This window comes from Sorex fumeus, unplaced genomic scaffold, assembly GCF_029834395.1.
Source record: "Sorex fumeus unplaced genomic scaffold, SorFum_2.1 ptg000058l, whole genome shotgun sequence".
Taxonomy (NCBI): Eukaryota; Metazoa; Chordata; class Mammalia; order Eulipotyphla; family Soricidae; genus Sorex; species Sorex fumeus.
This window is the reverse complement of record NW_026606115.1, coordinates 23768182-23791175: the sequence shown is the minus strand read 5'-3', so window position 1 is coordinate 23791175 and position 22994 is coordinate 23768182. Positions and strand designations below refer to the sequence as shown.

The window sequence follows — 22994 nt, the reverse complement described above, 5'->3', positions numbered from 1 at the left end:
CTATATATATATATATATATATATATATATATGATTAGTTAATATGACAAAAGAGCTAAAAACTAAAGTACAGACAGCCTCTTCAACTGGCAAAACTGAATTAGCACCTGTGAAAAATCAAAGTAGAATCTATATCTCATGCCTTACTAAAAAAGCAAAGTAGATCAAAGACCTTGAGATCATCTCATAATCTATAAAATGCATTGAGAAATATATAGGCAGACCATTCCAAGATCTCGATCTTAAAGGCATCTTCGATGACACAAGAAAACTGACAAAAAGAACCGAATCAAACATCAATAAATGGTGCTCGCTTCGGCAGCACATATACTAAAATTGGAACGATACAGAGAAGATTAGCATGGCCCCTGCGCAAGGATGACACGCAAATTCGTGAAGCGTTCCATATTTTTCTAAGCACAAAAATTGTAAATCTACAACTGTACCTCATGGTGTTTCACTAATAAAAAAAATAAATAAATAAAAAAAAAACATCAATAAATGGAACTATATCAAATTGAATAGTTTCTGAATGGCAAAAGAAACACGGACAAAAACTAAAAGAAAACTAGTTGAATGGCAGACAATATTTGCAGGCAACAAAAGATCCAAAAACTTCATCAAAAATGGGAAGAGGAAATGAGCAGGAACTTCTCTGAGAAAGACCAATTGCCAACCAGCACATTAAAAAAATGCTCCTCGTCACTTATTATTACTGAAATCCAAATCAAGACAACACAGATGAGCACTTTCTCCATCAGGTGTGTGGACCGCCCTGGCTGGTGACCTATTTCCCGTGCATGCACCCCAGACCGGCACCCAGACCCCAACTCCTCCCAGCATTCTGCTCCCAGTTGCAGTCATCCCTCCAGCACTGCGCTAACTTCCTTTATCAGCACAGTTTACAATAGCCATATTCTGGAAAAAAACCCAAGTGCCCAAGAACAGATGACTGGTTGAAGGAACTCTGGTAAATCTACACAATGAAATACTATGCAGCTGTTAGAAGAGATGAAATCATGAAATTCACATATAAGTGGATGGACATGGAGAGTATTGTGCTAATTGAAATTAGAAAGAAAGGAACAGACATAGAATGACTGCACTCATTTGTGGAATATAAATTAGCATAATATGAGACTAACACCTAAGGACAGTAGAGATAAGGGCCAGGAGGATCATGCTATGGTTTAGATGTTGGTCCCTCATGCTGTGGAAAAAGGCAGATGTGATGGAGATGGAACCACTAAGTAAATGATTATTGGAGGGATCGCTCAGGATTGGGGAGGTGCACTAAAAGTAGACCAAGGACCAAACACGATGACCTCTTAGTATCTGTATTGCAAATCGTAATGCCCAAAATTAGAGAGAGAGTAAGACAGATTGTACCTGCCACAGAGGAAAGGAGTGGGGTGGAGTGGGGGTGGCAGGTAGGACAGTGGGAACAATGGTGATGGAAAATATCCACTGATAGAGGGATAGGTGTTCGAGCATTATTTGACTGAAATGTAATCATGCAAGTTTGTAACTGTATATCACGGCAATCCAATAAAACTTCTTTTTAATAAAGGAAACACAGATGAGAATGGCACATAAGAAAAATACTGGAAACAGGAGGCCAGCCTCACAAGCTGGGGGAGAAGGCAGCTCAGAGAGAGAGTGAGGAGCACCAAGTAAAGGGTGATGGGAGGATCCTCCCAAGATGAGAGATGCATGCTGAAAGTAAACTATAGACAGAACATGATTGCCACTCAATGCCTCAATGCAAACTACAGCACCCAAAAGGAGAGAGAGAACAAAAGGGAATGCCCTGCAAGAGGGGTAGGGTGGGCTGGGGGTGGGGGGTGGGAGAGATGCTGGGAGCATTGGAGGTGGGGAATGGGCACTGGTGGAGGGATGGGTACTCAATCATTGTATAACTGAAACCCAAACACAAAAATTTGTAAGTCTTCAATGTACCTCCCCCCATGCCTGGCTGTCCTCACCAGGGCCCCTAGGAGGGGAGCAGTTTGAGTTTCCCGCCCTGCCCCGACCAGGGCTCCGGCAGCTGAAGACCTCCAGAACGAGCCACCACCATGCTGAGACCACTCTCCATGCGTATGAAGGTACCAGCAGAGGAATAAAGGCATGTGGGTCCTGGGGCTGAGATCTCCAAGCCTGCTCAGATCGGGCTGAGCATTCTCCACCCAGATCCTCCATATTCCAGTAGGTAGGGGCCACACCCAGCAACTGGTCCCCTGGCGCCATGTAATCCCATCAATGGCCAAGACCCAGAGACTATAAAACCCAGCTCCCGGAAGTGTGTGGCTGCATTCACAGCCGTGCAGCATCTTATTATCTCATTCTTACTTTGGACAAACTGGCAGGCTACCGAATGTAATCTGCCCACACGGCAGAGTCTGGCAAACTCCCCGTGGTGTACTCAATATGGTAAATACCAGTAACAATTATTGGTCTCATTCTCCTAAGCCTGAAAGAGCCTTGAATGTGGCACTTTAAAAATAAATTTCAGGGCTAGGACAAAGGAGACGTTACTGGGGCCTGCTCGAGGCAATCGACGAACAACAGGATGGTTGTGATCGTGATCGTGATCGTGATCAATGTACCTCATGGTGTTTCACTAATAAACATTTTAAAAAATATACTGGGAACAGTTTCTGTTGGTAATGATGTGGTGAAACAGGAATTCTTTTTTTTTTCCTTTTTGGGTCACACCTGGCGATGCTCAGGGGTTACTCCTGGCTCATGCACTAAGAAATTACTCCTGGCGGTGCTCGGGGGACCATATGGGATGCTGGGAATCGAACCTGGGAGGGCCATGTTGGCTTCGTGCAAGGCAAACGCCCTATCTGCTGTGCTATCGCTCCAGCCCCGAAACAGGAATTCTTACCTGCTGCTGGTGGTAATGTTTTCTGGTTCAAACTCAATGGAAAGTAATATAAAGGTTCTCAATAAACTTAAAATCAGGGTGCCATATCACTCTGCAAATTCACTTTAAGTATCTACCCCCAGGACAGTAAAACATTTATTCAAAGGGACATATGCACATCATTATTCATTGCAGCACTCAGTGAAATAGCTAATATTTGGAATCAACCTTGATGTCCCGCAGCACATCAGTGGATTAAGGAGATGTGGTATATATTATATACACAATGGAACACTATGCAGCATATGCAGCAGTAAGAAAACAAGTAATAAAATTATGCAACATGGATGCAACTAGAAATATCATGTTAAATGTAATAAGCCAGAAGAAGAGGAGTGTGTGTTATTCAGATGTTGGATAACATTGGTTTGGCCTTTTTCCTGCACCTCAAGGATATTAGATTTATTAACACCCAACACAATGCTCCTGAGGCACTCCCATTCGTCTGTGTTTATCTTTAACCTCTCCTTTGTGCTCTGCGTCCCCTATCTGTTAAACACTTATATCCCAAAATCAGACCTTGTGACTTGTAAAGTCAGATTTTTCTGAGGACTCTGGATTTTGTAAATGGAATGAAATATTGTTTTTCTCTTTCCTTTATGTCCTTCACATAGTTTACTTTAGAGCAATGTCCTTTCTGTACAAACACAGGAAGACAGTTATCGCTATGCTTTTGTAACTTGGGAGTTAATTGACTCCAAATAATATTTACTCCTGGGTATCTGTTATATTTACTCGACTTAAGACTCAGTTGCCCATGGATGTGGCGAGAAAGGGACACTCCTTCACTGTTGGTGTGAATGCCGACTGGTTCAGCCCTTTTGGAAAACAGTATGGACCATTCTCAATAAATTAGAAATTGAGCTCCCATTTTATCCAGCAATACCACTCCTGGGAATATATTCCAGAGAGGCAAAAATGTATAGTCAAAGTGACATCTGCACTTGTTTGTTCATTGCAGCACTCTTTACAATAGCCAGAATCTGGAAAAAACCTGAGTGCCCAAGAACAGATGACTGGTTAAAGAAACTTTGGTACATCTACACAATGGAGTACTATGTAGCTGTTAGAAAAGATGAAGTCATGAATTTTCCATACAAGTGTTACCACATGGAAAGTATCATGCTAAGCGAAATGAGTCAGAAAGAGAGGGATAGACATAAAAAGATTGCATTCATCTGGGGGACATAAAGTAACAAAATAGGAGATTAATACCCAAGAATAGCCGAGATCAGTAGCAGGAGGATTACTCCATGTCTTAGAGGCCAGTCGGGCACTCTAGGGGAAAGGGCAGCTCAGATAGAGAAGGGAGCACCAAATAAAGGATGTTTGGAGGATCCTCCCAGGAGGGGAGATACAAGTTGAAAGTAGACTATGGACTGAACATGATTGCCACTCAATGCCTCTTTTGCAGACCACAACACCCAAAAGGAGAGAGAGCACAAAAGGGAATGCTCTGCCACAGAGGCAGGGTGGGATGGGTGTGGGAGGGATACTGGGATCCATGGTGGTGGAAAATGGGCACTGGTGGAGGTATGGGTACTTGATCATTGTATAATCAAAACCCAAGCACAAAAATTTGTAAATCTACAACTGTACCTCATGGTGTTTCACTAATAAAAAATTTAAAAAAAAACTGAAAAAAAGACTCAGTTGCCCTTAGTTCCTAGCACCCCAAAAGGAGGATCCCAACAAGGAACTTGGACGAACCCATGACAAGCTGTAAGCTAGCCAGGCATCAAAAAGGGACAAACTGTAACTCTACCAATGCATCAATAAGGGACAGGCCAAGCACCATAAAACTTATAACAAGTTGAGAGATTGGTCATGGACAAACTCTGTCATAACCTAAAAAAGAAGTAACTGGATAAGGACCCTGCTGGTCTGAGGACTGTCATCTGGGATGTATAGTTAGATGTTCTCAGAAAAAAGCCACTCTTTAAGCTAAATATTTCTCTTACTGTGCCCATACAAAAATGACTAGAAATATTATTAAGAAGAAAACTTAAGATGATAGTTTAAATGGATCTTGGCTAAGGAAAGGAGATTATTCCCCTAGATGGAATTCTGCCCTTGGGCAGGTCTCCTAAGAGGATGATATTTTGTCCTAGAAGAGCTTGCCCAGAGGAAGGGCTTTACATCTGTTAATTGTACAACCATGCCCATAAGTAATTGCTACCCCCCAACTCCTGATAATTGGCTCTATAACTAAAGCTGTGATACTGGGCACCAGGATAATGGAATGCAGGGCCGAGGAGGAGAATGGAATATGGGCAGTGTAAGACTGGAATGGAGATAGAAATTGGAATAAATGGTGACTGATCACCAAACAGCCTGGTCCCCATTTCCTCCTTTGTTTGCCGATTGCTGTAGGTCAGCCAGGGTGGGAAGGCGACTCTTGACCACCAAATACATGTGTCACACACCCGTACTTTTTGAACTTACATTCAGAGTAACTGTATGAGGAGATGCAATTTTTAAAGGGGGGGTGCCTAGATTTTCCTTGGTCCCAAAGTATAGGGAAGAGAAGGAAAGACAATGAGTTGAGTCAGGGCTGGGGGAAGACAGGTGAAAGCAATAGGGTTACAGGTAAGCTTACATTGGTGGTGTTAAGGAATGATAGAGCTATATATCAAACCACATAGTCAACAACACTGAAGTCATGAGACCCAAACATCAATAACCAAGCTTTAAAATTTGTGCTTCTATACAAAAGTGCCTCTCATCGAGGCAGGTGGGTGTGTGAGAGGGAAACTGGGTGTGCATTGGTCGAAGGAAGTGAACATTTGTGAAATGGGTTGGTGTAGAAACATTGTATTCCTAATACCTAATCAAAAATAACTTAATAATTCACTGTGACTTTATTTTTAAAATGTTTAGAATAAAATAAATGTTCCAATATGAGGTACTGTATAAAGCTGTAAGAATGCAAACATCTAGTATATAGTGTGCTTATCTGTATCTTACATGCCGCCTATAAGAACCTAAGATTACTGAATGTTGGATAACATAGGTTTGTCCTTTCTCCCTTGCCTCAGGGAGCTTAGGTTTATTGTGTTACACCCATCACAGTGCTCCCAAGGCACTCCCATTCATCTGTGTTTGTTTCTAACCTCTCCTTTGTGCTCTGCTTCCCCTATCTGTTAATCACCTATATCCCCAAATCAGACCCTGTGATTTGTAAGGTCAGATCCTTCTAAGGACTCTGGATTTTGTATATGCAAGTGAAATATTACTTTTCTCTTCCCTTTTGTCCTTCGCATAGTTTACTTTATTTAGAAAAATGTCCTTTTTGTATAGACACAGGAAGACATATGATGCTATGCTTTTGTACCTTAGGAGTTAATTTACTCCAAATAATATTTACTCCTGGGCATCTGTCATATTTACTCAAGGTAAGCCTCAGTTGCCTTTAGTTCTAATATCCCAAAAGGAGTGTCCCAGTGAAGGAAATGGATGGACACAGGGAAATCTGTGAGCTACCCTGACATGAAAAAGGGACAGGCAAGCACCATAAAACATACAATAAGAGCATGGTCATGGACAAACTCTGTAATGACCCAAAAAGAAGTAACTGGATAAATACACTGCTGAGGTTAGGAAGGACTAATCTGGCCTGAGGCCTATAGTCTGGAATAGATACTGAGACATCCCCAGAAGAGCCACCCTTTAAGCTTAATATATTTCTTATTGTGTCCATACAAAATGTCGAGAAATATGATTAAGACATAAATGTAAGATGACCGTTTAAATGGATCTGGACTAAGAAAAGGAGAAAGCATTACACCCCTAGCTGGTATTCCACCTTTGGGCAGGTCTTCTTGCAGGATGAGTTTTTGTCCTAGTTTTGACATCTGTTGATTGTACAACCACACCTATGTGTGATTGCCACCCCCCAACCCTTGATGATTTCTCTATAACTAACGCAGTGAGAGTAGCTTGGCGGGCAGTGTGAGACTAGGATGGAGATTGGAACAGCAACTGATCACCAACCAACTTGGCCACCATTTCCTCCTTTGTTGGCCCATCGCCATTGGCCACCCCGGATAGGGAAGTGGCTACTGAACACCAAACACACGCATGTAACTGGCACCCACATATATTAAACACACATCTGGAGTTCCTTTGGTGGGCCTGAACCACTAACTGGTAGAAACTGAAAGGTAAGAACAGTGTTCAGTGGATCCCCACTCTAGGAAGTGAGTGACAGACAAGGATTTTGGAGTGCTGTGAGTTAGAATATTAGCCGTATCTCTCCACTAAGATGAGACAAAAACAGTGCTGCATTAGGTACTTTCAAAAATTTTTATGCCAAACTGAATGTGGTAATTTCTTTATTGAATTGATTAAGCATTTCTCACATAGAACTGGACATCGTGTTTCTCGGTACCAACTCTGGTCCTGCCTCAAAACTCTACAAATTCCATCCTTGACTTCCTGATAAGGGCATTTTGGAAACCAAGGTTGGAAAAGGATCAAGGATAATGTCTTCAAGGAATTTAAGGGAGGGGCTTAGATCTCCCAAAAATTCTGTGTAATCAAGGACTTAATGCAGACCAGCAGCTTGGAGCAGAAAAGTGAATGGACTATGCATTAATCCATGCCATCATGCCTGCCTGGAGGGGAAAGGGTGTTGCTCCCTTCCGCCCTCCCCACTCTGGAAAGAAAGATGGCGGCCGCATGGGAGCCTTGTGGAGAGCAGGTATGAGCCGGGGGTGTGGGGGTGACTAAAACCTCATGGGAAGTGGGGCTTCCCGCCCATTCCTCACACCCTACCAAGGTCACCAGTTGCCCCCCACGAGCAGCTCTCCGGCACGGTCATGGCCCCAGAGGACAGAAACCAATCTCTTAATTATCTGACTTTCAGTAGAAATACTTCCAGGGTTAATAAGTAAAATAGCAGAAATCCAAAACCGCGCAGCCGCGCGACAACATTTAATTCTTGAACCCAGCTGTAGAAAGCAAATCATAGCACAACGCTTTTTCAGCATGCCTGATTTGGGGGGGGGGGGTTAAACTCTAAATAATAATGGTGCATCTTTTATCGAAACAATGAATCTAGTCAAAGTAGATAGAGTGTTAACTAGAATTCATCTGCCTCACAGGCATTGGGAGGGGTGGGAGGTGGGGTTTTATTGGGGTTCTTTGTGGTAAAAAGTAAGTATTGGTAAAGGGAAATGTGTTTGATATTTGCATGACTGAGACCTAAACCTGAAAGCTTTGTAACTTTTCCCACAGTGATTCAATAAATAAATAAATTATATAAAAAAAATTCTGTGTAACTTGGGAAATTGTTAATTCCATCATTCAGGCTTTGGCAGGTACCACTGAGGAGGAGGATGTTAGGAATGTAATGGGAGGGTTTTCTCAGGAGTTAAACATAATTTCAAGATTAAGGATAAAGCAAAGAGAGTTTCTGCTGCTGAGAGAGCTATGCCCTCAGCTTCTCCCATACCCAAGTATTGAAAAAAGTTCGATGCTCAATGGTTGGCTCCTCCCATACCCAAGCCCCGGAACAGGTTCAACGGGATTCCAGTGGAAACACATTTTCAAACAAAAAATTTTTCTGTTGCTACTGACTTAGTGTTCCCTACTGATATCAAGCCAGAGAGACCCCCCATTTCCTCCGTATGGCTCCGTTTTCAGTGCATCAGATGAAAGTGTTGTGGATGATGAGCCAGATACCACTTCCTCAGATTATGAGAGTACGAGAGAAGCTGAATAGAGAAGACTTCTCACAGAGGCCACTGCTCCTCAGCCAAAGACCTCCAAGCCACTCAGGACGCGCTCCTAATCGGAGCTTAGAGCTGAGAATTCTCGACCATAAGTGGTTGATACCACCTAGACTTCACGAGCTATGTCTCTTTTTCCCAGTTCAGCTGGAGAAAGATCAGTCCCCATCTTATGAGGAGTTAAGTATGGATTCATTAAGTCATTTCAAAAAAGTCTGTTCCTCGTACAGACCTACATCTCTGTACTATAAGGAGTGTCTTATAGGCTATTGAGCAAAAAGGGCTATTGGGTGCCCCAAGATTTTTACATGGTCGCTAAAATGTGCTTAAGCCCTTATTAATGGAGGGTGTGGTTCCTTGATGAGGCCAAGGCCAAACTTTATGACCTAGGTCACTCTGGGAGAAAATTTTTAGGGATCAAATTGATTTATGAGATGTTAATTGGTGAAAGGAAATGGCACAAACAATAAAAGCAAGTTACCTTGCCTTGTGCTGTTTTTACTCATGTCCATGAGGCAGCTCTGTGGACTTCGGAGAATATTGATGAGATGCCAAATTTAAGAGAAGTTATAGAGAGATTGCTCAGGGGGCCTCAGAAGTATATGCAGACTGTATAGGGAGGTTGACAGACACAATTGAGATGCAGGTTAATTGTATGTAATGTGGCTCAGCAAAACCTGTTGAAACAATTGGCCCTTAAAAATGCTAATGAGGATTGTCTGGCTGTTCTCCACCCCATTAAGGAGAAGGGAGACATAATGGGGTATTTGAAAGCTTGTTGGAATGTGTTTATATCAAAGAGGCAAGATTAGGGCAAATGTTTCAGTTGTGGGAAACCAGACCACTTTATAAGGACTGCAGGGCAACCCCCAACCCTGTGAGAACACCATCTGAACCTTGTCCATGATGCTGTAAGGGAAATCATTGGGCTAAAGATTATTGCTTCAATTTTGACAAAGCTGATGTCCCAAATTTGGGAAACTGGCAGTAGGGCCAACCCCAGGACGCGCAAAATCAGGAAGTGTTCCCAGCTGCAGTCCTTCTCCACAATGTGGAGTTCCGGAGCTCCTATCAGTAGATTCACTGCAACTATAGCCACAGAAAGGAGTGCCACCTTGGATATTCCCTGCCTTGATACAGTTACTATAACTCCCAGTGTCCTTACAAACTAAATTCTGGCATAAGGGGCAATATTTGAACCTCCAACTTGAAAGAGTTTGCTCATGTGAACCGTACTTACAAGCAACACTTGAGGTTTTCATGGTTATCTGAAGGTTTCCTGACAGTGAAGGTAAAGGCATTTCTGACCCTTGACTCCATCCCTCATGGAGAGCATATAGGTGCTCATGAACAAGCGGTTGAATTCAGGGAACTAGGAACTGTTCCATTTATGGGGTATGTGGAGCAAAATTCTGCATTTAATGAGCATCTGGTTTTGAGCCAGGACAAAAGTGAGGAAATTTGGCATCAAAGAGTTGTGTCAATTGGTGAATTTGCACTGAAAAACTGAGCAGAATGTTGTGTAAAGGGGCTCAGCTCCCCTGAGAGCCCTTGGTCAGGTCAGTCTTCCCTGTTTGTAATCTTGATTCCCAAAATAATCTCTCAGGAACGCAGTCTGGATAACCAACTCTCAGGCATTTTCTCAGATCCTATATGGTGATGTGACAGGTCCAAGGAAGGTTATTCAAAGACTCGGGCTAGTACAGTTTTATTTGGGGGGGAGTGAACCTCCACTTCTAGTTCATGAGATTCCACCTCTGGGGAAATGGCTTCAGTGCTAGTGGGTAGGTGCTTGCTTATTAATCCAGGAGACACAGAGATGCCTCATTCATGGGTGCTCACCCACTCAGCCATTACAGATGCTGTGTCTGGTGAGGGACAGAAGGCATTGTCATCAGAATACTTCGGCTTGTGTGTGTATGATTACGAAGCAGGTTTCTTCTGATAGCAAAAAAGAGCTTCTAATGCAGACTGTAACTCACCACATTGGTTTATTTACTCTCCTGTGTGCCAGAGTGTGCAAATGTTATCTCAGATTCAGTTTAGTTGGTTGGTCTCTTCCCTGGTATCATGACTGCTTCTCTACATGCCACAAATCCTATAGTTCAACAATTACTTCAGCAACTACAGTCTATTTAAGCTCTCTAAACCTGTTTTATTACTCATATCAGGTCTCAATCTGTTCTTCCTGGACCTATGACTGTGGAAAATAAAGTTGCTGGTCTCTTGACGGTGCCAGTTTTTACACAGGCTGCAGAAGAGCCCCAAACACACAGACGTCCACTGCCTTCATGTTCACCATCATGTCCCAATACAAGAGGCCAGGTATATTGTCTGTGCTTGCTCTATCTGTGCTCCCTTACACTGCATGCGCCGCTGCCCCCCCCCCAATGTGGCTAGAGCTAATCCCCCTGGTCTACAGATCAATTAATTTTTGCAAATGTATATTACATATGTCACGTTCTTTTCCACAAAGTCTTTTCTCCTTGTAGCTATAGGTAATTATTCTCACTTCCTATGGGTTGTTCCCATGTCTTCGAAGAGACCCAGAGCAGTTTGCTCTGTTCTAGTACAATGTTTTCTGTCACAGGTGTTCCCTCTACTATTAAAATGGACAATGCCCCAGCATATACTAGTAAATCTTTTCAATCATTCTGTGCTCGAGCGGGCCCAGTAACGTCTCCACTGGAGACTTTGTTGTTACTGTTTTTGGCATATCGAATACATCACGGGGAGCTTGCCAGGCTCTGCCGTGAGGGCGAGATACTCTCGGTAGCTTGCCGGGCTCTCCAAGAGGGGCGGAGGAATCGAACTCGGGTCGGCCATGTTGGCTGCGTGTAAGGCAAACGCCCTACCCGCTGTGCTATCCCTCCAGCCCAATCATTCTGTGATGAATGGCAAATTAAATGCATTACTGGAATCCCTAATAACCTACAGGGACAAGGCTATAGTTGTGTGTGTCCATAGAACCCTCAAAACAGTTATTAGAAACAAAAAAGGAGGTATGCTCCATGTCTTTGATATTATTTTCTTTGAACTTTTTAAATTTACCTCAATGGAGCCTTATACAACAGCTAAAATATATTGTCAGAAAGGTGCATATGCTCAGGAAACTATTAATACTCCTATTTCAATTAAAATTGACAAAGAATGGGTAGCAGGGAAACTCCGCATTTGAGGAAAAAGCTATGCTTTTGTTTCAACGGATGATAACCCCACTTAGAAACTTTGGGTCTAATTATGCCTCATCAGAAGTCTAATTTATCTGCCTAATTTAGTCTTCAGACTCTCAGAGACTCCACAACCCTACAAATTTCAGCCCTGAGCCATCATCAAACTGATTTCAGCTGGAAGTCACAAGGAAATCACAGGAGAAGCCAGCGTCAGAGAAGTTACAGAAAAAGGCCTCTAGATCCTTTAAACACATCATGAGGTCACATTAAGAACTTTCCTTACACCCTTCTTTTACAGGTTGTGGATTGGGCAGTGCCAGGAACCCGCAGTTGGACTAATAATTCCTTCCTTTTACCCCACTCTTTGGAATTCACAGACGCCTCAATTATCAAACAAGGAAGGAACACCTTTTATTGGGAACACTTGTTTTATTTCTCTTTTGGATCCCCGTTTGTATTGGAGCTCCTCTCTCTCTCTCTCTCTCTCTCTCTCTCTCTCTCTCTCTCTCTCTGGCCCCAGGCATGGAGTTGTACCAAACCCTGATGCTCAAAGCCTCTGATAACTTACAAAAAGTGTTTTTTCTCACACATAAGCTAGGTCACACATCTAATGCTGCCAGTAAACCTTGCCAGAGAATAGCTGTGTTCCCCTGCTGAAGGACTTGTGACACTCGCTCCAGTGCTCCCTGAATTTCATCAAATTCCTAATAATTGATCCCCTGGGACATATTGCTATAAACACTACCACTGCTGTTGCAAGAACAGCTCTTTAAACTGCACAATTTTGTCAAAACGTGAAAAAATGACTCATCACCTCTGGACAGTGCAGATCACATTCAACGGTGACACTGAGCAACGATTGGACACATTATTTTTTCTTTTTGCATTTTGGGTCACACCCAGCGATGCTCAGGAGTTATGTCTGGCTCTTCACTCAGGAATTATTCCTGGTGGTGCTTGGGGGACCATATGGGATGCCGGGGATAGAACCCAGGTCGGCTACGTGCAAAGCAAATGGCCCATCCACTGTGCTATTGCTCCAGTCCCTGGACACATTATTATAAGCACTGTTTTGATTAAGAGAGAAGTTGAAATGTCAATTTTTGCATTTTGCAAACAGAAAAGAGGGAGATATTGGATAACATGAATTTGTTCTTTTCCTCTTGCCTCAAAGAGCTTAGGTTTATTGAGTTACACCCATCACAGTACCCTGGAGGCATTCCCATTCATCTGTGTTTGTCTCTAACCTCTCCTTTGTGCTCTGCTTCCCCTATCTGTTAATCACTTATATCCCCAAATCAGACCCTGTGACTTGTAAGGTCAGATCCTTCTACGAACTCTGGATTTGTATATGCAAGTGAAATATTACTTTTCTCTTCCCTTTTGTCCTTTGCATAGTTTATTTTATTTAGAGAAATGTCCTTTTTGTATAGACACAGGAAGACAGATAATGCTATGCTTTTGTAACTTGGGAATTAATTGATTCCAAATAATATTTACTCCTGGGCATCTGTCATAGTTTTTCAACTTAAGCCTCAGTTGCCCTTAGTTCCTAGCACTCCAAAAGGAGGGTCCTGATGAAAGGATTGGATAGACACAGGGCAAGCTGTGAGATACCCTGACATGAAAAAGGGACATGCAAGCACCATAAAACATACAATAAGTTAACAGCATGGTCATGGACAAACTCTGTCATGACCCAAAAAGAAGTAACTGGATAAATAAGCTGCTGGGGTTAGGAAGGACTGATCTGGCCTGAGGCCTATAGTCTGGGATATATAGTGAGATGTCCCTCAGGAGAGCCACCCTTTAAGCTTAATATACTTCTTATTGTGTCCATACAAAATGACGAGAAATATGATTAAGACATAAATGTAAGATGACCGTTTAAATGGATCTGGACTAAGGAAATGGGAAAGCATTACACCCCTAGCTGGTATTCCATCTTTGGGGGGGTCTCCTTGCAAGATGAGTTTTTGTCCTAGAAGAATTTTCCCCTGGTGGGAAAATTCTTGACACCCGTTGATTGTACAACCACACCTATGTGTAATTGCCACCCAACCCTTGATAATTTCTCTATAACTAACGCAGTGAGACTAGCTTGGTGGGCAGTGTGAGACTAGGATGGAGATTGGAATAAACAGCAACTGATCACCAACCAACTTGGCCGCCATTTCCTCCTTTGTTGGTCCATCGCCATTAGCTGTCCAGGGTAGGAAAGTGGCTCCTGGCCATTGAACACATGTGCATGGATTGCTCCCACACATATTAAATGCACAACTGAGAATCTCTGCAACAGCCCTGAGAAATACTGCATGGGAAAATGAAAATACAGGGAAATGAAACTGTTTTTCCTACTCTTGTGTGGTGATATTCAGTTTGAGTTAGGTTTTATTTTTTTCCCCATTATGTTGCTTTCCTCTCCTTCCTCCTCTCCCTCATCTTCTCCCTCATCCTTCTATTCTACTCCTTCCTTTTTTTCTTTTTTGGGATCAGAGAACTATTACAGTGGGTACAGTATTTGTCCTGCATATAAACTACTGGCACCCCATATGCTTTGCAAGCAGTGATCCCTGAGTGCAGAGTCAGAAGTCATGAGCACCACTGATGTGACTCCAACCCAAAAATAAACAAATTATTAGGAAAGTAAAGAAAATAAAAAAGCATGGTTAATGTTCACACTAAACAGAAAAGGTTTCTGCCTGCAGGTATCATTATGTCCCACTTCTATGTAGTCCAGTAGATATATAATATAAAACGAATTTTAAAAAGTAAACCTCCCCCAAAAATAAAAAGAACGGTGAATGTAATTTCTAAATTAGTTTATTTAATGCCAAACAAAGAATATATATACACAAATAACTTAAATATCGAAGTGATGTGGTAATTTCACATGTCAGTAAAATCTTGAAATGCAGTAAATTTTTCAAAATATTAGCAACATTAATACATTAATTAATTTCGCATTTTTCATAACAAAACCATTCAAGTACCCAGTGATAATTCAAAAAGGAAACAATATTCACAAGTTATATATAATTTTAAAAATTTTCTAAGCCTGAAATGCAACAAGTTTTACAAAATGGAAATATTAAAAACAAAACATTAACATATAAATTCACTGTGCATTCTTTAGTCTTAGTTAAGTCAAACTGAGTTTTATTCCCAGTACCCTATTTGGTCCCCCGAGCTCTCCAGGAGCGAGCCCTGAACCCAGAGCGAGGGGGAAGTCCTAAATATGTCAGATGTGACTCTAAAGCAAACAAAAACAAAACCAAAAAACTTTCTGAGGTATTAACATGGAAGCCAGGAGCTGAGGGCTGAATAGCAAAAGAGAGCCAACATGAATTGAATAGAGTAAGATTCTTAAACAGTAGAATAGTATGTATCTCTACAATTTTTGGCATCAGGAAAACCACTGTGTATTTTAACATGCTGATCCTGGGGATACAAGGTTTGTTAAGCCGCATACAAAAGTGAACCACTGTTGGAACATGCCAGCAACAATGTGTTAATGGCTCCACATCAATGATGAAGCAATTCCTTGTACTGTGAAAGTAACTAAGGAAGGCTGGTCCACCTCATGTCTTCACGATGTGCCAACTCTAGTAACAACTTCAATTGGTTGTGCAATGAAGCAACTTTCTCTTGGTCTAAATTGCCATTTACATCCCCTTGTTCATAGCAATCCAAAGGAACAGGATAAATCACATACCTCAGCTCCCTTAAGCCTGTCAAGTGTCGCACAACACTTACTAGTGCAGACATTGTAATTGAATTGCAAGCAAAGCTAAAGACACGAAGGTGTGAGCAGCTGCTCAGGGCTGGAAGGATAGCAGTGAGAGAAGAATCAGTTATTTGGCAGTTGTTTATCTCTAGATACTGAATGGTGCCTGAGACCCGCTCCAGCAGAGTCTGGAAGGGCTCAGAACCTTCCCAGAATATCTGATTATTACTCAGATTTAGTAGCTTTAAGTGGCTGGACTGAGTGCTCTGGGATAGGATACTGAGGTCTTTGTTAGATAGGTCACAGACAGTCAGACTCAGTATATCCAACTGAGGTCGCAGGACACTGTAGAGGAAAAAAAGAGATTATTTCAAAGAATGAAATACTGGACCAGAGGAAAGAACCCTGAGTTATAGCTACCTTTATATTTTAAAGTAATTTGTACTTAATCCTCTATGTAACTATCAACAAGAGTTTTGGATTTACACTTTAAAGATTTATGATCCTGCACCAGCTACTTTACCAGCAAAAAGCTCAAGCTCTTAGCTTTTAAAAGTATAAAATGGTAATTATGCAGTTATAGGGTAGTTTACATTGAATGTAATCAATGGTGGATCATGTTCACAAAGTTGTTAAATATAGGTCTGAGAGAGTAGCCAACTGAGATTTCCCTTTCATTAGTCTCCAGAGAGCAAGGTCTCCATTCAGGTGTAAGATTTTAAAAGAAACTACAGGAGCAAAATAATCTGACAGTGTTATCTACTGTGGCCAGTCAGTGGAGACATGCATCAGAGCATAATAAATTTCTCCATCTAAATATCTCTATACTCTCACTCTCTCTCTCTCATCTCTCTCTCTCTCTCGATATAAACTGCAACAGGACAAGGAAACTTTTCCTACAAACTTTTCATAGTTTCTGTAAATGTTTGACTGTCTCACCAAACAAATAAATTAAAAAAGTTTCCTATTCTAACCTTTTTTAATTCCATCTACGTAAGGTGCCTCTCTGCTCTAAAAAGTTTCTACTTCTCAGCGATTTCCAAACTGAAGTATAAAGAAAAATATAATCTTGCGAATATTTAAGCATGGGTTCTTCACTGATTTCCCCTTTACCTGAGTATTTTTTTTAGTTGATCAGTGAGGCAGAAGAAAGACAAGTTCAGTTCCTCAAGGTTGTTCAGATTCCCAAGACAAGAGAGAAAAGTTTTGAAGATTTTCCCCTTACAAGATCTACATTCAACATCAATCAGGGTGAGGCTTTCCAGGTGGCTCAACTGAGATAAGAGGGTATTGATATCCCTCAAATGAGCCTTCTGCAACTCCAGACGATCAATGCATACCAAATCCATAATCTGAAGGCTATTTTTATACACATCTATGTCATCAATTTGCAAACTTCTGCAGCAGAGGTGCAATGACCCAGAGCTTTGTTCAACTTTATTCTTGAGAAAAGAAATAAACTGTGTTTCTACCAATGTATAATTGAAATTAAGGTCCATTAATAATTCCATGGTTTTCAAGGCTGGCAAAGGCTTAGACTCTGAGCTATCCATTCCAAGGCACATAACATTATGCTGTGCTTCTTTCACTTTAAGCATAGAATGCTGAGAATAAACACAAGACAGAAAACAAAAAGAGTGTTTGGCCCTGTACGAGCATATTATCTCACAGTCAGGGTCATGCCTTAAATCCAGGATCCTTAGTTTCGAGCCCCTGTAGAGGAAAAGGAGACAGAACATGTGAGAAGTAGCAGGTTTAATTATAAGTCAGCAAGACCCAGGATGTAAAATCAGATCAGAAACTTTTATTCCCATTTTTTTTAACTCCACATGTCATTCACATACAAGTTCTTCCATATAAATTTAGCATCTTTCATTCTTTCCATAGGTTTTTTTTGCTTCTATATCTCTTCAGTGTCCATGCCCAAGTCATAATTTCATGCAATCATACTCAGGAAGTAAATCCACCCATAGTATCCTCACTCTGTAATCGGTCCTGTAAGACTTTAAAGTACTTATGATAACTCCACACACAGATACTAAATATGTAATAAGGGTAACTTTAGAGTGTGTCTCTGGTATTCCCCTACCCCAGGAACCAGAAAAATGTCCTGCTGACCCAATATATCTTTATTATATTAGTCTTACCCTGAGGAAGAATTCTGGGCAGGGACGAACTGCAGACCATCGACCATGGCTTCCAAGATGTCATAGGATGATTCAGGTATATTTAGTGTCCCAATATGCAGACAATGATAGGGCCAACATCTCACCAATGCCTTTAGTACATTCTTTTGTCTGTTTCCCAAAGCAGAAGTAAATAATGGAATGAAGATGTCTATTGGGAGTTCTTCCATGGCGTGGATAGTTGCAGGCTCATTTCTCAGCAGATTATTTATGGAAATTTCCAGCAGTGTGCCTACGATCTTTGGCTCCATCTTCATGAACCTACTTGAGGGTAATAAACATTTAAAAATCCTGAAAAGACATCTACATGATTATAAAATTATTTAGGAATTAAATATACATTAAACTATGTTTGGGAATTCAGTCGGCCACGTCAGAAAACCAGACACATAGAATTAAAATAAATGTATTTATCTTTGTACAAACACATACATGCAAAAATATAAATACAAAATAAAATAAATGTAGAGGTATATTCTGTGTAAGATGAAATGCCCTCGGAAATTAACTATAAGTGAACAGAAAACAGTTTTGACCACCAATCTGCCTTCTTTTACAATATTTTGCCCACAACAATACAAACCAATAATAAGTAAACTGATTATTGATGGGACAAAAGTCACAGCCTCATCATTATCTTAAAGTATAGAATGATAAAACTTAAAATAATTATGTAAAAATATGAAAACCATAAAATTCCAGCATCAAATCTGTCACAATCTCACCACTAAGGCTTTGTTGTGAGCAAATACAGATGAAGGAAAGCTACAAGAGATACAGAGGAAGGAAAACAGTGACAGACATATAGTTAACATAAAACTAGATCCACAAAGACTAAACACATAGAGCATCAGAAAATACCAAAAAGAGGCCCTTAAAATTAGCACAAGGATTCCAAGAAAGGAACTTCAAAATATGAGCATTTATAGAGAGATAGGGATGGTGTAAAGAGGGAATATGTATAACTCATACATTCTGAGGTAACATGAAGCAAAGAAGAAGGGACAAATATCCTCTGACACCTGGATAATTATGGGTAAAAGAAACTGAAGGGGGGAAACTTAGATCCTGGAAGGAAGGCATCAAGGAGTCACAAAATTAGAGTAGTCTTGCCTCTCTCCATCACCATAAATAACAAAATATCTGAAGGACTGGGATTTTGCTATGCTGACAGAAAATGACTTCATTAAACTAGAGATTGCTTGAAATAAGCCAGTATCATAGAACAAACAGCAGAGATTCTGCAAAAAATGGAAAATGATAAAACAAAATTTCAGATGTTAAACTATTGTGGCGTAGGATGAGATTGCATGTTAACATTCTGAAGAGAAATAAACATACATAGGTAAGAAAAACTCCTACATAAATATGTAACAAATCTCCATCACAATAATCTCTCTCAATGTCAACGGACTAAATGCACTGATCAAGAGGAACAGAGTGGCAGGACGGATAAGGAAATTGAACCCAACACTCTGCTGCTTGTGTGAAACACTTCTGAAGAATCAAAGAAAGCACAGACTCAAAGACTGGGAAACAATTCTCCAAGCAATAAAAAGCCCCTCACAAAAGCTAGAATGACCATACTAGTATCGGATCACACAGACGTTAGGCTGAAGAGGATTATAAGAGACGGTGGAGGTCATTTTTTAACAATCAAATTATCTTTACATCAGGAAGAACTCACACTCCTAAATGTATATGCACCTAAGGAGGGACCAGCAAGATACTTAAAACAGCTAAGAATAGTTTTAAATAAAGACATTGATAGTAAAACGATAGTAGCTAGAGATTTCAACACTAATTTTTCCCTCTTGATAGATCAACCATACAAATGCTCAGAATGGAAATACTTTATTGAGGGAAGAAATGTAAAATAAGGTGGTAGTAGATGTATATAGGAGTTTCCATCTCACCAAAGCTAGATACACATTCTTCTCCAGTGCACATGGGACATTCTCCTAGAAAGACCACATAGTAGACCACAAGACATACCTCCATAATATTAAGAGGATAGAAATTGTATCAACTAGCTTTTCAGACCATGATGCACTGGAAATATAAGTGAATCATGCACAGAAACAGAGAATCAAATCAAACCCCTGGAAATTAAACAAGACTGCTACTTAACAAGTGAATTTAGAGAGGAAATCAAAGAGGAAATCGAACGATTCCTAGAAACAAGTGAAAATGAGGACACAAGCTACTAGAACTTGTGGGACACAACAAAAGCCGTGTTAAGAGGAAAGTTTATAGCACTGCAAGTATTCATCAGCAAGGAAGAATAGGCCCACATAAATAGCCTCATAGCTAAAAACTTAAGATCTTGGGAAACTTAAGATCTTGGGAAATGAGCAACAACTGGAGCCCAAAACAGGAAGCAGGAAGGAAATAATAAAATTTAGAGCAGAGCTGGAGCGATAGTACAGCAGGTAGGGCATTTGCTTTGAACACAGCCAAACCGGGTTAAATTCCCCACATCCCTTAAGGTCCCCCGAGAATCACCAGGAATAATTCCTGACTGCAAAGCTAGTAATAACCCCTGTGCATCGCGGGATGTGACTCATAAAGCCAAAAAAAATTAGAGCATAAATCAATGAGATGGAATCCCATAAAACAATCCAAAAGATTAATGAATCCAAGAGCTCGTTTTTGAGAAAATAAACAAGAACAATAAACTACTACCAAAACTCACAAAGAAACAGAGAGAGAGAACTCAAATAAACCAAATCAGAAATACAAAGAGGAAGGAACATCACAACAGAAACTACAGAAATCTATAGAATCATCAGAGATTACTTTAAGAAAGTTTATGCAACAAAACAAGAGAACCTTGAAAAAAATGCATGAATTCCTAGATTCCTATAAACTCCCAAGGCTGAATCAAGAAGATTTGGGAACACCAAAGCAAACCTATCACCATCGAGGAAATTGAAATGGTAATCAAGTGAAAATTACAAACCTATATTACTTGATAAACACAGATGCAAAGACCCTCAAGAAAATACTAGCAAATAGAATCAAATGATTCATCAAAAAGATCATATGCCGTGACCAAGTAGAATTCATCCCAGGTATGAAAGGATGGTTTAACATTTGCAAGTCAATCAACATAATACACCCTATCAATAAAAAGAAAAGACAAAAACCCTATGATCATATCAACAGATGTAGAGAAAACATTTGACAAGATCCAGCACCCTCTCAGGATAAAAACTCTCAATAAAATAGGAATTGTAGTGACTTTCCTCAATATTGTTATAGTCTACCACAGACTCAAACCAAGCTTTAATCTCAATGGGGAAAAACTAAAGGCTTTACCCCTAACATCAGGCACAAAACAAGTTTGCTCTCTAAGTCCACAGCACTTAGGCAAGAAAAAGATGTCAAAGGTATACAGACAGGAAAGGAAGAAGCCACAATCTCTCCATTTGCATATGATTTGAAACTATACTTAGAAAATCCTAAAGAATATAAAAAAAGTTTCTGAAAAAATAGATTTGTTTAGTAAGATATCAGTTTACAAAATCATACCCATAAGTCTATGGTTTTCTATATACAAATAATGAAAGAGAAGAGATATTAGAACAATCCTATTCACAATCGAGCCACAGAAAATCAAGTAACTCAGAATCAGCTTAACTAGAGAGGTGAAGTAATGATGCAAAGATAACTACAAAACACTACTTCAAGAAATAAAAGGAATCAGAGAACTGGAAACGCATCCCCAGCTCATGGAATGGGAGAATTAACATTGTCAAAATGGCAATAATCCCCAAAGCACTATACAGATTCAATGCAGTACCTATAAAGATACCCATGATATTTTTCAAAGAAATAGATCAAACACTCCTGAAATTCATATGGAACAATAAATCCCACGAATAGCTGAAACAATCCTTGGGGAAAAAGAATATGGGGGACATCACCCTCCCCAACTTCAAACTATACTACAAAGAGGTAGTAATTAAAACAGCATGGTATTGGAATAAAGACAGACTGCAGATCAATGGAATAGAGTTAATATCCAGACATTGATCTTCAGATATATGATCACCTAATCCTTGATAAAGGAGCAAGAAATGTGAAGTGGAGAAATGAAAGTCTTTTCAACAAGTGGTTCTAGGAAAACTGGATAGCTACATACAAAAAAAATGAACTCAGATCTCTAACACCAGGCACAAAAGTCAGATGAAAATGAACTAAAGACCTCAATATCAGACCTGAAACCTTAAGATACATGGAGGAAAATATGGACAGAATCCTACATGATATTGCAGCTAAAGGAATCTTTTCAAGGAGGAAACACCCCCAACCAAGCAAGTGGAAGAAAAGATAAACAATTGGAACTACATTAAACTAAGAAGCTTCTGCACCTCAAAAGAAACAGTGACCAAGATAAAAAAAAAAAAAAGTCCAGATATCAGGAAAAATTATTTACCCAATCATCTGATAAGGGGTTAATATCAAAGATATAGAAGACACTGGTAGAGCTTTACAAGAAAAAATACCCAACCCCATTAAAAAAATAAGAAGAAGAAATGAACAGAAACTTCCTCAAAGAAATATGAATGGCCAAAGGACATATGAAGAAAATTAACTACATCACTAATTATCAGGGAGATGGAACTCAAAACATCAATGAGATATCATCTCACACAAGAGACTGGCACACATCAAAAAGAACCGGAACAACCAGTGCTATCAGGGATGCAGGAAGAAAGGGACTCTTTTTAATTATTAGCGGGAATGTCTACTGATCCAGCCTTTTTTAAAAAAAACAATATGGGCATTCCTCAAAAAGCTAGAATTTTAGCTTCATATGACCCAGCAATACCACTTCTGGGAATATATCTTGGGGGCACAAAAACTCAGCAGAAATGCTATCTGCACTTCTATGTTCATTGAAGCACTATTATTCACAATAGCCAGAAACTGGAAACAAACTGAGTCCCCAAAAACAGATGACTATTTAAAGAAACTCTGGTATGTCTACACAATGAAATATTATGCAGCTATTAAAAAATTGAAATTATGAAATTCTCTTATAATTGGATGGACATGGAGAGTATCCTGATGAGTGGAATAAGTCAGAAGGAGAGGGACAGACATAGAATGATTTGACTCATTTTTGGGATATAGAAAAACATAATATGAGACTTACTACCCAAGGATAGTAGAAACAAGGAACAGGTGGATTGGTCCACGGTTGGAAGTCTGCCTCAAGTGCTGGAGAAAAGGCAACTG

At 40.2% G+C, this 22994-nt stretch overlaps 1 protein-coding gene and 1 non-coding gene across 5 annotated transcripts in view; one reads left to right on the top strand and one right to left on the bottom strand.

Moving 5' to 3' along the window:
• The first annotated feature begins 306 nt into the window (after positions 1–306).
• On the top strand, positions 307–413 carry LOC130034335 (U6 spliceosomal RNA). Its single transcript, XR_008794101.1, has one exon. It is a non-coding gene; the product is annotated as a U6 spliceosomal RNA (small nuclear RNA).
• A 14228-nt stretch (positions 414–14641) lies between these two features.
• LOC130034217 (melanoma antigen preferentially expressed in tumors-like) overlaps positions 14642–22994 on the bottom strand; it is a 30040-nt gene continuing 21687 nt past the window's right edge. For 3 of the 4 annotated variants that reach the window (XM_056125783.1, XM_056125782.1, XM_056125785.1), the window contains exons 3-5: positions 17709–18011; positions 16675–17274; positions 14642–15906 (exon numbers count right to left, since the gene is read on the bottom strand). In XM_056125783.1, coding sequence (XP_055981758.1) covers positions 15396–15906; positions 16675–17274; positions 17709–18004 — 1407 coding nt within the window. In that variant the 5' untranslated portion in view covers positions 18005–18011 and the 3' untranslated portion in view covers positions 14642–15395. The remainder of the gene's footprint in view (positions 15907–16674; positions 17275–17708; positions 18012–22994) is intronic. The other variant, XM_056125784.1, reaches the window with a different exon arrangement.